This window comes from Camelus ferus, chromosome 20 (assembly GCF_009834535.1).
Source record: "Camelus ferus isolate YT-003-E chromosome 20, BCGSAC_Cfer_1.0, whole genome shotgun sequence".
NCBI classification, from domain to species: Eukaryota; Metazoa; Chordata; class Mammalia; order Artiodactyla; family Camelidae; genus Camelus; species Camelus ferus.
In genome coordinates this window covers 24090444-24105828 of record NC_045715.1, presented here as the reverse complement: position 1 = coordinate 24105828, position 15385 = coordinate 24090444, and the positions used below count along the sequence as shown (strand labels likewise).

The 15385-nt window shown below is 50.9% G+C and overlaps 1 protein-coding gene across 6 annotated transcripts; it reads right to left on the bottom strand.

The window, feature by feature from the left end:
- Positions 1–3128: 3128 nt before the first annotated feature.
- MAPK13 (mitogen-activated protein kinase 13) lies at positions 3129–11230 on the bottom strand. Of its 6 annotated transcripts, none has more exons than XM_032462935.1 (12): positions 11000–11226; positions 10050–10179; positions 8781–8839; positions 6020–6128; positions 5810–5839; positions 5375–5422; positions 5135–5249; positions 4927–4998; positions 4237–4352; positions 3968–4046; positions 3711–3887; positions 3129–3443 (listed from the first exon to the last, which is right to left on the bottom strand). In XM_032462935.1, exons 1-12 carry the CDS (start codon positions 11116–11118, stop codon positions 3361–3363), a joined length of 1137 nt encoding a protein of 378 aa, XP_032318826.1. In that variant the 5' UTR covers positions 11119–11226; the 3' UTR covers positions 3129–3360. The 6 variants fall into 6 exon arrangements, with proteins under 6 accessions (XP_032318826.1, XP_032318827.1, XP_032318831.1 ...); XM_032462936.1 differs by having other exon boundaries at positions 4273–4352; positions 11000–11223; XM_032462940.1 differs by lacking the exon at positions 11000–11226 and adding an exon at positions 10395–10612.
- Positions 11231–15385: the final 4155 nt, after the last annotated feature.

Sequence of the window (15385 nt, the reverse complement as noted above, 5' to 3'; positions counted from 1 at the left end):
ATTTCAGGAGCCCATAGCCCAGGGGGGCCTTGTTGACACTCTGGCCCAGTGTGAGGGCAGCTGCCCAGCTGAGCACATGGCCCCACAGGAGGAACCAGGTGAGAATCCTACCAGGCACCACTCTTACCTTAAATCACAGGGTGGTTTAGGGATAATAAGGACAGAGGACTGAGCTCACTGTAGAATAAAGGGAGGGGAGCACCCAGCATTGGTTCTTAGAGAATTGTTTCAGCTGAATTTAAGGACAGAAAAGCCAAGTGTGGGGAGAAGAGGCACAGAGGGATTCCTCCCTCCCCAGCTCTGGCTGTAGCATGGCTCAGGGACACCCACACCGTCCTGGAGAACAAAAGCTATTTCAATGCTCCAGGTGAAAGTTGAGCCAAGCCCTCTTTTAACGGAGCCTCTAGCCTCTCAGGCTCTGATAGCCATGCCTCTCTTTTGTGGGCATTTCCTCCATCTCTACCCTCCTGTGTGCTGCCCCTCACTGGGAGCAGCGCTGCCCCCATTTCATACCAGTCTAGCCCTGCCCCAGGTGAGCTCAGAGAGACCGGCTAGAAGTGTGGGAAGGCAACCCTTGAATCCAAGTTTGGGTTGAGAGCCTTCGGCACAGAGGCTGCTCTGGTTCCAATCCTGACTTCACCACTTTGTAACTGTTGGTGTCTGCCATGTCTCTGTGGGGCCTCAAGCTTTTTCTTTTTCTTCTTTTTTTTAAATAGGCATTATTTTTTAGAGCAGGTGTATAGAAAAGTTGTGCCAAAAGTACAGAAGTTTCCATATACTCTCTCCCTCCCAACCTCCACCTCATGGTTCCCCTAATATTAAATATTAACACCTTGCATTAATATGGCACATTTGTTAAAATCGATGAACCAATATTGGCACATTATTATTCAAGAAAGTCCATGGTTTACTTGAGGGTTCACTCTTTGTGTTGTAAGTTCCACTAGTTTTGACAAATGCATAATGTCATGTATCCACCACTACATCATTCAGAATAGTTTCACTGGCCTAAAAATGCTCTGACAGCCTCAGTTTTAACGTCTCTAAAATGAGAGTGTGAAGCTCATCTGAAGCCCCTCAGTCTCCCATTGTAGGTTTCTAATTTAGGCCTCTTGACAAATTAAGTGGTACTGAAGTCCACTAAATGTTTCTCTAAATGTGGTTTGATATTAGAGTCACTGGGCTTGTGTTGAGGTGAGGAGGGAGGTCCTCATTCAAACATTCTAGGGTCTCAACCCCAGACCTGCTAAATCAGAATCTCAGGGGTGGGGCCAGGAATCTGCATTTTAACCAGAGCCTGGTGCACAGGGAAGATTGAGACCCACCATGTGCTCAGGGCAGGGACAACCAGGCCAGGCTCCTGACTGCTTGTGCACAAGAATTTGTTCTACTAAAGTTTTCAAACCTAAACCAAAGGATCCAATCCATTGTCAGGTTAAACCTCAGGAGAGATGTACAATTCCCAAAAGGGAAAGGAGCAGAACCGTTTTCCTGGAAAAAGCCTATTTCTGCCTTCTGCAGCTCCCAGTTAACAAGCCTGCTGTTGTTTCATATCTTGATTGCTGATCACTCACCCAAAATAACCTGCATGCAGTGTCTCACCAGCTGCAGCTCTCTCTGCAACTCCCTTAATTTAGCAGTCAAACCCATTTGGCTCCACAACAAAGAGGCCCTGGGAAAAGGCCCCTCCCTCATGGCCATCTGTAGTGGGTTGAATAGTGTGCCCTTAACATATACGTCCACCCAGAACCCCAGAATGTGACTTTACCTGAAAATAAGGTACTTGCAGATGTAATTAGTAAGAACTGAGATTATACTGGATTAGGGTGGACCTAAATTCAGTGACTAATGTTCTTATAAGACAGAGATACACACAGAAAAGGCTGGCCATGTGAAGACAGAGGCAGAGGTTGGGGTGAAGCAACCATAAACCAAAAAACACCAAAGATTGCAGGAGCCACCAGAAGCTAAAAAGAAGTCAGGTGGCAGAAGACCTAAACAGACATTTCGCCAGTGAAGACATACAGATGGCCAAAAGGCACATGAAAAGATGCTCAATATCATTAATTATCAGAGAAATGCAAATCAAAAATACAATGAGGTATCACCTCAAACCTGTCAGAATGGCCATCATTTAAAAATCCACAAATGATAAATACAGGAGAGGGTGTGAAGAAAAGGGAACCCTCCTACACTGTTGGTGGGAATGAAATTTGGTACAGCCACTATGGAAAACAGTATGAAGATTCCTTTAAAAACTAAAAATAGACTTTCCATATGGTCCAGCAATTCCACTCCTGGGTATGTATCTGGAGGAAACTCTTAATTTGAAAAGATACATGCACCCCAGTATTCATAGCAGCACTATGTACAATAGCTAAGACATGGAAGCAACTTAAATGTCCATCTACAGATGGCTGGATAAAGAAGTTGTGGTATATTTATACAATGGAATACTACTCAGCCATAAAAAAGAATTAAATAATGCCATTTGCAGGAACATGGATAAACCTAGAGATTATTATACTAAGTGAAGTCAGACAGAGAAAGACAAATACCATATATCACTTATATGTGGAATCTAAAAACATGACACAAATGAACTCATTTAGAAAATAGAAACAGATTCACGGACATAAAAAACAAACTTATGGTCACCAAAGGGGAAAGGGTAGGGGAGAGATAAATTAGGAGTTTGGGATTAGCACAAACTACTATATACAAAACAGATGAACAACTAGGTCCTACCGTATAGCGCAGTGAACTATATTCAATAGCTTATAATAACCTGTAGTAGAAACCTATAAAACTGAATCACTGTGCTGTACACCAGAAACTAGCACTACATTGTAAATCAACTATACTTCAATTAAAAAAAGAGAGACCAGGAGGGATTCTTCCCTAGAATCTTAAGAGGGAACATGGCCCTGCCAACACTTTTATTTCAGACTTCCAGCATCCAGAACGGAAGGAATAAATTTCTGTTATTTTAAGCCACCCAGTTTGTGGTGATTTGTTACAGCAGCCCTAGCAAATGAATACACCATCATTGCCAGAGACCCCTATCCCGCTTTAGCCCACTCCTCAGCCCCACTACCAGCATGAAGGAAAGGACCCCACACACGTGCTTTTCTCCAGATGGGTGCTTTAATGTGGCTGGTTATGATTAGAGCTATTTTCTCCCAATCAACAACTCTGAATTCTGCCTGTTTCCTGCACAAGGACAAGGGCCTTCTGTCCTCTGCTTGGAAGGCTACAATCCAAAACGGGTTGAAACTTTAGTAGCAACAAATAAATACTGGTCCCAGAGGCAGTGCCTGGCAGGTAGTGCCATGTGGTCATTGCCGGGCTCAGCGAGGGTCACTGTAGCTTCATGCCACTCCGGCGCCGAGAGTCCTTCCGGGCGATGGGGCTGAAGTTCACAACCTCCTTGTAGATGTGCTCTAAGAAAGGCAGGGTGGCTCAAGGTGGGTAGGAACTGGTGAGGGCAAGAGAGAGACCTCCCACCTCAAACATAGTGTGGAACAGGAATTCAGCTCAGCTCAGGAAGAAAAAAGTACACACAAGAGACAGTATCGGCTCAGAGAAGGAGGCGATAGTTTCCAGGAGAGCAGTGGGGCCGGCTGAGGCCAGGCAGGAAAAGGAAGGAGGCAGAGGAGAGGGAGGCTGCAGACAGAGAGAGGAAGGAGCCTGAGACCCCCAGCTCTTACGCTTCCATTCATCAACTGTGAGTTTCTCATGTTCTAAGGAATCATCAAGTGGCTGCTGAGCCTCTGTCTCCTCCTCAGGGTCCCGGAAGGGTTCAAAGAAGGGGTGGGTGAGGGCCTGCGAGGCCGTCAGGCGCTTGTCCACATCCAGCTCCAGCATTTTCTCCAGCAGATCTACAGCTGCAGTAACAGCGTGTAAGCCTCACATTGGAAATGGGAGAGCCTACCCGCTGGGACAGACTGCAGGCCCCAAGACTCACCCTGGGGGCTGGCACGTGGGAAGAGCTGAGAGAAATCCTTCTTGGGGCTCTGTGGCAGGGACTGGATATAGGATTTGGCCTGGAAGACGGAAAAGCATTGAATAATCCCCAGTTGTCAGCCCCTCAGGCCATGGGGTATAAAGCAGGGATTCCCCCAGAGCGGGGCAGATGGCTCAGGTCAGAATCCAAAGTGAGATGAAGGCAAGAGCCCTTGCCAGGGCAGAGGGGAGGTGCAGGTGGACCCACCGCCCCAAAGGTCTACAGCCCACCTGACCCTGATCAGCCTGGGCCCAGCTGCCACTCACTGCTTTGTCATTCAGCTTCTGCACAAACTCAGCACCCGGCACCCCGGTCACTTTTAGGATCTGGGTCAGCTGGTCCAGGTCTTGACATCAGGTTAAGGCTCAGCCTTACTCCTTGGGGGCAGGTCTGAAGGTGCCCTTCCTGCTGCCCCTCAATCAGGCCCACCCAGCACCGTGGACCATCCAGGCTGCAGACACTCACCTCCCCCTTCTTTCAGGAGGGGAGGTTCATCCTTCAGGACTCAGATCTCTGGAAGGCTTCCCACCTGCCAAGCTGGGTTAAGGGTCCCTCCCCACAAATGCTCCTGGACGTGCTGCCTTCCCAGCCTCATCTCACTCAGTCACTTCCATCCATTTCTTCGCATCTTGCCCCTCACATTCTGAGTTTGGCAGGGCAGACCCCACATCTTCTCAATCCCTGTGCAGCACACACAGGTGCTCAATGCCTATATGTGGTGCTAAAACTTCAAGTATTTTCTACATAGTGGTGGAATGACAGGTGACTTGTTTTCATGATTTTGCTTCTCTGCATTTTAAAATTGTTCCACAGAGAGCAAGTATCACTTTCACATTAAGGGAAAAAGAGATTTAAATAATAAAGTGTCTGTTGAAGGAATGAATCCCTGGATGGAGTATGGCTTTTGTAGCAAAGGATACAATCTTTCCCCTTGAACAGAGTTTTCCCTGTCAGCATCTCTGCCATGATACAGCCCACAGACCAGATGTCCACTGCAGAGGGAGGGGGAAGAAGTGTCATCTGGACCAGCTGACCAGGACCCAGCAGTCAGTCAACCCAGAATCACCAAGACGGCCTTGCGGAAGCTGTCAAAGAAGACCCCCCTCCCCCGGGCAGCTGACCACTGACCAGTCTGGTTGTAGCGCATCCAGCTGAGGATCACCTCAGGGGCCCGGTACCAGCGGGTCACCACGTAGCCAGTCATCTCCGCGTCTGCATGCCGCGCCAGCCCAAAATCCAAGATCTACGACTCGGGGGACATAGGGAGAAGGAGCTTGCTGAGGAGAGGAGGCTCCCGGAGAAGCTTCTGGGGCTCCCACAGAGAGGGGCCCACCCCATGCCCAGGCTAACCTGCCTGGGCCCGCTCACCTTCAGCTCACAGTCCTCATTCACAGCGAGGTTGCCTGGCTTCAGGTCCTAAATGAGAGGAGAGAGCGAGCACTGGGCAGAGGCAGAGATGGGAGCTGTCCCAATCGGCTGCCACCCAGTGTGGGACCTCAGCTGGCCCCTTTCCCTCTTTCTAGGTGTCAGTCTCCTGTGCAGAATGACGGTTGGACTAGGTGTCCTTCAGGGCCCATCCATGTTGCTGACTCTTGGAGCCTGAAATACCCAGCTCAGGGCTTTGTTTGCAACATTTTCCCAGAAAGTTCCCCAGAACACTGCAATTCTTCTGAGTAGACCTTCCTAAGCCAAGGTGGAGCCTGGAAAATCCACATTCCCTCCATTTCTCCCTGCCCCTGTGATGTGGAGAACCCTTCTAGGGGTGGGTGGGGCCTCTGAGGATGTAGCAGAGAAAGCACTCACCCTGTGGATGACCCCAGCTGAGTGGATGTACTGTGTTGGGGAGAGAGAGAGAAGGGTGAGTCCAGGTGAGCACCAGGTGTTGCAGGCTGACCCAGAGAGCTTCTCTGCCCTGTCACAGTGTGCTCTCCAGCCTTCAAGGCCTGGCCTCCCCAGACCCCAGATCTCAACACCAAGCCCCCATTCTCTGCCATCTTCCAGGGTCCCACCCACCTTAAGACCCTTGAGCATCTGATACACCAGGTACTGAATCTTGTCCTCACTAAACTCCATCCCCATGATCTTCTGCAGGTCCGTCTGCATGAAGGGCATCACCAGGTAGCTGCAAGACACAAGGGCTTCTTGAACAGTCCCAGCCCTACCCAGCCCCAGGTCGGAGCTCAGAGGAGGGGTGAGGGCCTTAGAGATGACCTCTATATATGAGAAGAACCAGCCCCACCACCAGCAGCCAGACTCCCATGCAGCGGGCCTCCTGGCTCCTGGCTCTCAGCCTGGCCCCAGAAGCCTCCCAGTTGGCAGAGCTTAGAGTATTTCAGCTGGAGCATGCTCAGGAAGACCAAATGGAGCAGTGTTCATCTCTTCAAAGGTGCCCTCTCCTTGCCCTCCTCCAAGCCCCACGGAAAGCCATGCTGTGAGTTAGAAACATCTGCCAGTATTTCTGCTTCTATACAAATATTTTCTCTCCCAGAGGGTCATGCCCCACTGAGATGGCTCCTCGACCATCTAAAAATGTCTTCCTCCACCCCTCGACCCCCCCGCCCCGCCACGAAAAAGGTCTTCCTTCCAAGAAGGAAACAATAAAACAGTTTCCAGGAGGGTGCAAGAAGGAAGGAGATAGCTGAACCACTGCACCCTCTTAATAGGATTGCAAAACAGATCAAGGTCAGCAAAATGTAACTGTTACTCAAAGCAGTAACAGCAAAGTCCAGAACAAAAAAGATAATGATTTTTAAAGGAATTTAAAAAAAAAAAAAGGATATGGAGACCATCTCTATGAGCCTGTCACTTTTGAAGTCTTCTTCCACCTGACCTCACCCTGTCCCCGATGGACCCTGTTCAGTCCCCTCTCCACCTCTGAGTTTCACCTTTACATGGACCCTGATTCTTTCCTCAGTTGACAAACTTGCTGAAGTCTCATGGCGCTATAACTACCTTCCTTTGACTTTGTTTCTTCAAGTAATCACTCCTTCTCCCTTTCCCTCCCTGATCAAACTCCTAGAAAGAATGCTCCTCACCTGTGACCCCACTGCCTTAACTTCCAGTCCCAGTCCTGACAATTGGTGTCTGCTCCTGCCCCACCGCCAGCGCTGCTCAACTAAGGTCACACACATGCACACACATGGCTCTCTTTCTACTGAACCTTTTGCAAAGTCTGACAGTCCCTCAAGATTCTCTGCTCTGCCACTTCTACCACTGATCAGGCCCTCTCACCTCTCCACCTGTTCGTCCTCTTGTATTTTCTCTTAAATATTGTTGTCTTACAACAGTATAGCATCATGTTCTATACTAACCTGTTCCTGGGCTTCGGCTATCATCCGTGGGTGATTATTCCAGCCCAGACCCACATCCCTAGCCCAGACCTTCCTTAGCTCCAGATTTATTTGCAATTGCTGATTAAACACTTGAATGTTCATAAGCTCTTCAAAAATGAAGTGTCCAAAATGGAGTTCATTATCTTTCTCTCAGGATCTGTTTGCCCTCCACCTAGTATTCCAAGCAGGAACCTGGCATCCCCTGTTCTAAGTCACCCCTCCCAGCCACTGCATCCCAAGGGATACAACATTCTGACAGTCCTGCCTCTCAATGGGTCTCAAGTCTGCTCTTGGTGTCCCATCACCTCTGCTTTATTTAGATCAAGGTTTGGGTCTCAAACACTACTCTCCATGTTCCCCACCTCCCAGAGTTGCTCCCCACCCCTTTCTCACTGCTGCCAGAGTGCATCCCCAAAATCTAATCTGACTACATCAGCTCCCTGCTCAAAACCTCTGTGGACTTAAGGCTGCCTGTAGGACCAAGTCCGGACTCAGCCTGACCAAACCAGCTGCTGGCCTCCACTAGCCACACTGAACTTCTCAGGATTGCCCAAATGGTCCAGTCTCTTTCATGCATCATGGTCTTTGTCCATGCAGTTCCTTCCACAGAATGCCGTTAGCCCCTTCTACCTCAGGCAAATGTCTACTCATCCATCAGGACTGAGTTCTGAGTTGCCTCCTCTCTGAAGCCCACTGAGGCAGCTTGCAATTCACAGCTCTCCACCCAGACCCAAAGCACTGACCACCAGTGTCGTTATTCACCACTGCCAGCCTCTAAAGGGCTGGTCCACTTTAAATTTCCAATGCTAAGCACAGCAGCTGGCATCATAGGAAAAATCTCCATTTAAAATCATTGCATTATATTGTGTGTGTGGGGTGGGTGGGGGGTGCATCCTAACAAAGAGACCTGCAGCTGCATTTGAAATAGGATTGGAAAAAAAAAAAGCCACCTTCCCAAAGGTTCCTAAATTTTAGACCACGTACTGCACTAGCAAAGCCATGGAACTAAAATTTTCCTTTCTTTGTGGCTCTGTCAAATATCACATCAGCCAGAGGCAGCCAAGGCTTCCTGATCCTCACTTTATGCTAGGGAAAGCCCAAGGTCCAGACCCACACCTGCGCCCCCAGGGAATGGTGTGGTAAGTTGACGCAAACCCTGTGGGGACTGGCAATAATATCTGGGCAATAAAGCTGGGTAAAGCAAAGCAGATGACAGACAGCTCCGTATCAGGCAAGCACCCCACAAGCCCCTCCCACTTCTTCCTCCCTCCATTTCTCTCCACCCTTGGCTTAAAGAATCTCTCCACAGCCCAAAGGCACAGGGACTCCTGGGGCAGGAAGCACCTTTACCCAGAAAAGAGAATCTGGACCCTCTCCTTACTTGCTCCCCAGTGGCAAGTAAGGCCTGCAAATGTCCTGGAACCCACGGCAGCCCGACTCACAAGTCATGGAAGTTGCGCAAGGAGGAGGCTGGGGTAAAGACATCCAGAAGCCCGATGACCTGGGGAGAGGTTGCCAGTGAGGGCTAGGCAGCTGCTGCTGCCCTCTGCTCCCCTCCTCTGGGGCCACAGCCCTGCACCTGTCCTTTCCAAAACACCATCTCCAGCAGGAAGCAGGTTCCCAGCCTTGGAAGCAATAAAAGGGGCAGAGGTGGAAGAGGAATTCCCCAAATTGGGAGGGAGTTTGCAGGGCACAGTGATGGAGAGTCAGGCTGGGGAGAGAGGGAGGTGGACATTCCTGTGCTTACTACACCCAAGTCTGGTGGTCAGGACAAGCAGCACAAACCCACTCTCAACTCAGGCTGAGAACCACAAGTGAAGAAGGGAAACAAGGAGGGGCTTTCCAGTCAGCAGGCTGCCTGCTCTGGACCTTGGGTATCCCACCATATCCAACCATGCCTGACAAAGGGCTGGTTTGGAGCTGGGGGCAAAATTGCCCCTGGCTGGAGGACATGGAGAGGGGTTTGCTGAAGAGCAATGGGACTTAAAATGTACACAATATTTTGAAATCATTATTTTGAATGTTTGCCTTCCAATCTAGGTATCCTGGAACAAAGCCTGGGTGCCAGGCCCAGCACTGGGTCTCTAGTTTTCCTGGCTGTTTCAATCAGATGGGACAGTCTAGAGGTTAGGCACTGAGGCTTGCTGCCATCTCTGCCACTGACTAACCATATAACCTGTGAGTCTTTTTGTGCCTCAGTTTCCCTATTGAAGTAATAGTACTTATCTTATGTGATATTGTGAGGATTAAACAAGTTCGTTTATGCAAAGTTCTTAGAATTGTGCCTGGCACAAAGTAAGTGCTCAATAAGTATCACTGTATTATTATTGTTGTTAACATTAACAGGGCCACATGTGAAAACAATATTAACTAGGATTCCAGCTCTTAGATCTAGAACAACTACAAAGTTCTTCTGTATCCATTTCCTCATAACAGTGAGACGGTAAGTTTGCACCTCACAAAGCTTGTTCTGCTCTCTTGCCAAAAATTCCCTTTGCACCCTTTCAGGTCCTGGCACCTGATTGTAATAATTAGGTGAGGAACAAGGGCCAGAGGAACAGGGAGGAGACTCCCCTTCTGCTGGCCCTGTCAGGAGCTCCCTGTACCCTTTCAGGCCATTTCCCACACATACGGAGGGGCCTGGTCAGGACCCTTTCTGGGGCCACCCTCGGCTCCCTGCCTCCCCAGAGCAGCTCCCAGGCCCAGCCTACATTCTCATGCTGCATGTGTTTCAGCAGCAGCAGCTCTCGATAGGCACGCTTGGCAAAGATCTCAGACTGGAAGGGCCGGCTCAGCTTCTTGATGGCCACCTTCTCCCCTGACCGCTTGTCGATGGCAGAGCTGTAGGGGCATAGGCAGGTCAGCAGGCAGCGGCTTCCTCCCTGGCAGCCCAGACTCCAGATCCTGGGTGGTATCTCCCAGGCCATCTGGGGAGTCACGGCCACCCTTACCCCAATCCCTCTTGGCCAGTCGGCTAGGCTAGGAAGAACTGATGCCCACCACCTGAAAAGTGAGGGAGAAGCTGAAAGCACAGTGGGGGGAGGAGGTGGCAGAACCTGAGAGACGTGCAGTGCACCAGGATCAGACACAGGTTAATGCCAACAGGATCCAGAGTCCAGAGGGAGTCTCACTCTATGCAACTTGGTGAATCACTTCTCCCTGTTTGGGCCTCAGTGTACCCATTTGTAACAAAAGGGATTCACCCGCATGAACTCTGGGGTCCCTTGTAAGATTCAAGTCCTGGAGAACCAGATCCAGTCCTAATTCAACCCACAGAGATCCTACCAAGCCGGTGAGAAAAGTGAGATCGCGCCTGGAGCGGCCCTGGGCCAGCCTGCACAGTCTGAGGCTTCTCGCTCCTACTCTACTTCGATGCCCAGCTTGCCGCCTCCTCCCAGCTCCAGGGCTCATCCCGGAAAAGCCTCGCGAAGTTCTTCCAAGCCCGCAGGGCTCTGGGCCTTAGGGTCCTCGATCAACGTGGGAGGCGCACGGCCCCGAGCGCCCAGTAGGAGAGGGGACACCGGAGGCGGGTCTGGGAAGGGGGCATTAATCGGGCCCCAGATCTCCGGGAGGCTCCACCGGCGTCCCGCCAGTGGTCCGACCCGACGCCCCGGGCGTCCCCCCGCCATCCCCAGCGGGCGCGCAGGCCCGGGGGTCTCACCACACGGCGCCGTAGGCCCCACTGCCTACGTGGGTCAGGGACACGTAGGTCTTGGGCAGCTCCCAGGCGGTCTTGTTGACGTCCTGCTTGTAGAAACCCCTTTTCCGGGTGAGGCTCATCCCGGGCACCCAACCTTGGCGGCCCCAGCACAGTGGCCGCGTTCGAGGCCCGCCGCGCTCCCAGCACCCGACCCCCGCCCGCGGTCCCCGCAGAGCCCGCCCCGCGCCGCGCTCCTCCCCCGCGCGAGGGCGGGGCCCCCGGCCGGCAGCGCGTCCCACCTGCCGGCTCGCCCAGGTGCGCCGCGTGGCCACGCCCAGGCCTGCCCAAAGGCCCGCGCTGGGGAGCCCCAGATTTCCGCCAGCCCTGGAGTGTGGGGCCCGGCCACAGACCAGCCAGCAGCGGCAGGTGCGCTGCCCTGCAGGAAGGGGTGCTTCCCTCCCAGTGCTAGAGTGGGGCTGGGGGCTGATAGACCCGAGGGGCTCCCGCTGAAGGCGGAGGACTAGAAGACAGGGCCTCCTAGCTCCCTCCTGAGAGGGACTCAGTAGGAAGAGCTCCTGGAGATTTTGAAGACAATTCTGGGAAAACAAAACAAAACCCCACAACCTTTGGATTATGGAAAACTTCAAACATGTACAAAAGGAGACAAAACAGCCCAGCGCTTCTCAATTTGGATGTGCATACGAATCCCCTGGGGATTTTATTTTATTAAATGCAGATTCTGATTCAGTAGGTCTGGGGTGGAGCCAAGATTCTGCATTTATAGCCATCTCCCAGGTCCAGAGGATCACACTTTTATAGGGAGGTTCTAATGACCCTGCATGGTTCCAATCCCACAGCTTCAACAACAGTATCAACTCTTGGTCAATTTTGTTTCATCTACATCCTTCTTCTCCCATTATTTTAAAGCAAAGCCAGGTATCAAATCATTTCATCCATAAATATTTTTGTATCTCTAAAAGATAAGCATTATTTTAAAAACATAACCACAATATCATTAAACCTAAAATTAATAACAGTAATTATGTAATAGCAACTATCCAGTCTAGGTTCAGATTTCCAATTTTGAACATAGTGCTTGCTGCTGGCTTCCTAATGCCTCATGAGGGCAATGACAAGCCAAAGCCTTCTGCCACCTGTTTCTGGTGACTTGTGCAATCTGAAGAAGATTCTGTGCTAAAATTGAGTCACAGATTCCCCCCCAGGAACAGGGTTGGGGGCAGAGAAGGGCCGCAGGAGGTCCAGATGCCTGGCCTGGTTTTCTGACCCCTAGCTGGCCTGGGAATGGGTTTATGAAAGGAGTGGGGACTACTTGCTTCACTTTGTCAGCAGGAGAGGGTGTCTTCAATAAGGAAAGGAACTTGCCTGTGGCCTACAGAAAGCTGGGGGCCCTCACTAGGGAGTGTCTGGAACCCGAATCCTGTGCCACAGCCCCTCCCATGCTGTGCTGCAGCATCAGGCACAGACTAGAAGATCACTGGGGGATGGGGGTCCAGGGACCCCACAGAAATGCCCAACAGGCATTGTAGGCAGGGAATCTGTCATATTCATATCTGGCAGGCAGTAGGATATCAAAAACTGCATGGAGAATGAATAGAAGAGTCTGCCCATTAGAAGTGAAAAATTCTTATTCAATGAGCACTTGTGTTTGCCATGTGCCGGTCATTATTCCCAGTGTTTTACATGTACTACTCCCCTAATCCTAGTAAGAGGTAGTAAGAGGCCTCTGAGTCAGTAGTAGTATTATCCTCATTTTAGAGATGAGGAACCTGAGGTACAGAGACGTTAAGTAACTTGCTGAAGGTCACACTGCTGGTTAGGGGCAGAGCTGGGTTGAAGAAGCTAGTACAGCCTGGTTCTAGAGTCCGCTCCCTCTGCTCTGAGGCTATGCAGCGTCTCAGGGTTGAGAGACATTGCTCCTCAAAGGAAGTAGCCTCCGTTTCATCTGCCTCACCCATCGTGAGGACATGACTACTGATCAAACCATGTCTCCCTCAGTACATCCTGCCCTGGGGATCTGACATATTCTCCACCCTCTCCCCGTCCCACCCCCTACTCCAGCCCTGAGACCCTGTGGGAGGAAAAGGGAAAGGACTACAAGCCTGGGAGGGTTGCAGGAGTTTTCGACCTTTAGGGTTGAAGGTGCCAGTGGAAGGCACTTGGATTCTGAAGTTGGGGTGGGATCCTGGAAGCCAGAGTCTAGGGCTGGGCACAGGCAAGAGAGTGGTGTCCAGGAGAGTCAGATTTCCTTCAGGGTTGAAGATCCAGTTCTCCAGGGTAGGGTCGGGACTTGAGCCTTTGTGTTGTGTCTCAAAAACCTGAGTGTGGCAGAGGTGAGCCCAGAAAGGTGAGAAATACCAGGGAAATGCTCATTGCCCAAGTGGGTGCAATCCTGCGAGGGCATGAGCTGGCCACTCAGGCTGTGGCTCTGGATGCCTCTTAAGCAACGGTCAGGAAGTGACTCAGGCCTCAGACTCTGCTGACATTGACCCCCTCCTCAGGCCTCAGCTGGACTGGTATTTACTCAGCAGCCAGGCAGCTTTGGAGAGATGTGCCATGGACGATCCTTTCTAGGGAGTCATTAATGGGAGAGAAAGAGGAAGGGGTCACTGAGGACATCCTAGGTGCTCCCCTCCCACAGCCCCAGGGTTCTCTTCTCTGAGCTCCAGGGCCCCTGAGCTCTTCTCCTGCCAGACACTGGCGTAATATTGTGGTGTTGGTTTCTGCCCTATTAACATCGAGTCAGGGGGTTAAACCAACTTTGGAAGGAGACCTGAATTTCCATCCTGCCTCTGCAGTACCAGTGTATGACCCAGGGCAAAGTTCCTTGCCCTCTCTGAGTTTCAGTGTCCTCCTTGTAAAATGGAAATGACATTAAAGCATGACGAGTATATTTGAAGAGTCTTGGGAATGTATCGTTCCAAGTGCAGTATAACAACAACACAGAGGTAGGGACTGTCAATGCCTCCAGCCAAAGATCCTCAGAAACACACCTGTGGGGAAACGAACTGGGTTTGTCATTCGTTGCACGGAGAAGAACATGCACACAGGAATCAGGGCACGTCTCGGTAAGAGGGTGTTGGAACGCACATATTATTAGATTTGGGCTTATGTTAGGTGACTTCGTGGAGGATATAAGGAAGCTGGACTTTGTTCTGGATTAGGTGCCATCAGGAAGTAGAGGTGATTCTCTGATTAGGTATCTTAATATATCTTACCTGGAAGGAGGGCCAACTAGAATGAGGAGAGAACCATAATTGGTAAAGTAGCAGCCTTCACTCAGAGTAGCTGCATGGGGGTGTTTGGTCATGTTTGTGGTCTGGACAATACTCATATTTTCTCTGTGCTCAGATGTGATTACAGAGTGTCTTGTTTTTGTCTTGATCTGTTGTGGTCACAGATGGTTTGTCTGCATTTAGCAGGAGCACGTAACATGAGCTGGGCCGGGCCAGCTCCGAGCAACAACAAGGTCCAGCTGATGGGACTGGGCAGTTCCTGGGTGTCAGGATACCACTGTTATCCTAGCACAGATGGAGACGCTGAGGCCCAGAGGCAATGACTAATTTGCCCAAAGTCATACATGACCAAGAAGGTGGTGGACACAGTCTTCAAACCTGGTGTCCTGCTCTAGAGTCTGACTGTTTAACCACCAGCCAGGCTGTCTGGGGCCCAGCAAGTGCCTGAGAAGTGGCTGTTCTTATAAGGTTGTCTTCCGAGTGAGGCTGTGAGCCTCTAGAGGGCAGGGACATGGTTCTGAGGATGGCTAACTAGCTTCTTAGAAACTGAGGCAAAAGCCCTACATGATGATGAGGCTGGCTGCCCATAATCCTGGCCACTGAGGTGCCATCTGGCCTCAGAAATCTGGCAGTTCCTCAAACACCACAGCCCTCTCTGTGCCAAACAGCCGGGCCAGCAACTCAAACTCGCATCTTCACTGGCTGTGAGACCTCTACAAAAGGAGAAATTATGACCTGCCTGGGGTCTCCTAGGGATGAAACAGCAAGGGAGCCCAAGAGCTCTGGCCCCAACTCTTGAGAGGTTCTCATGCTCCTTAGGGGTTTTCAAGACTCCACAAAACAATCAAAATTGTAAGGAGATGGAGAGATGCAGAGTGAGGGCATGTGGGGGCTGCTCTGTGGCTTGTTAGCCTCAGACAAGTTAGTTAGCCTCTCTAAGCCTCAGTTTCCCCATCTGTAAAATGAGAGTAAGTAACATTACCCACCTCATGGGGCTGTCATGAGGACTAAAAGAGATGACAGGAGAAGTGTCTGAGATTCAGGGCCTGGCACACAGTAGGTGCTCACCCAAGCTCCTTCCTCAGTGCTGTCCAGCTTTGCCCCCCAGGCCCGGGTATCCTGGCTGCTCTGCCCTCAGCCCCAGCCTTTTTGC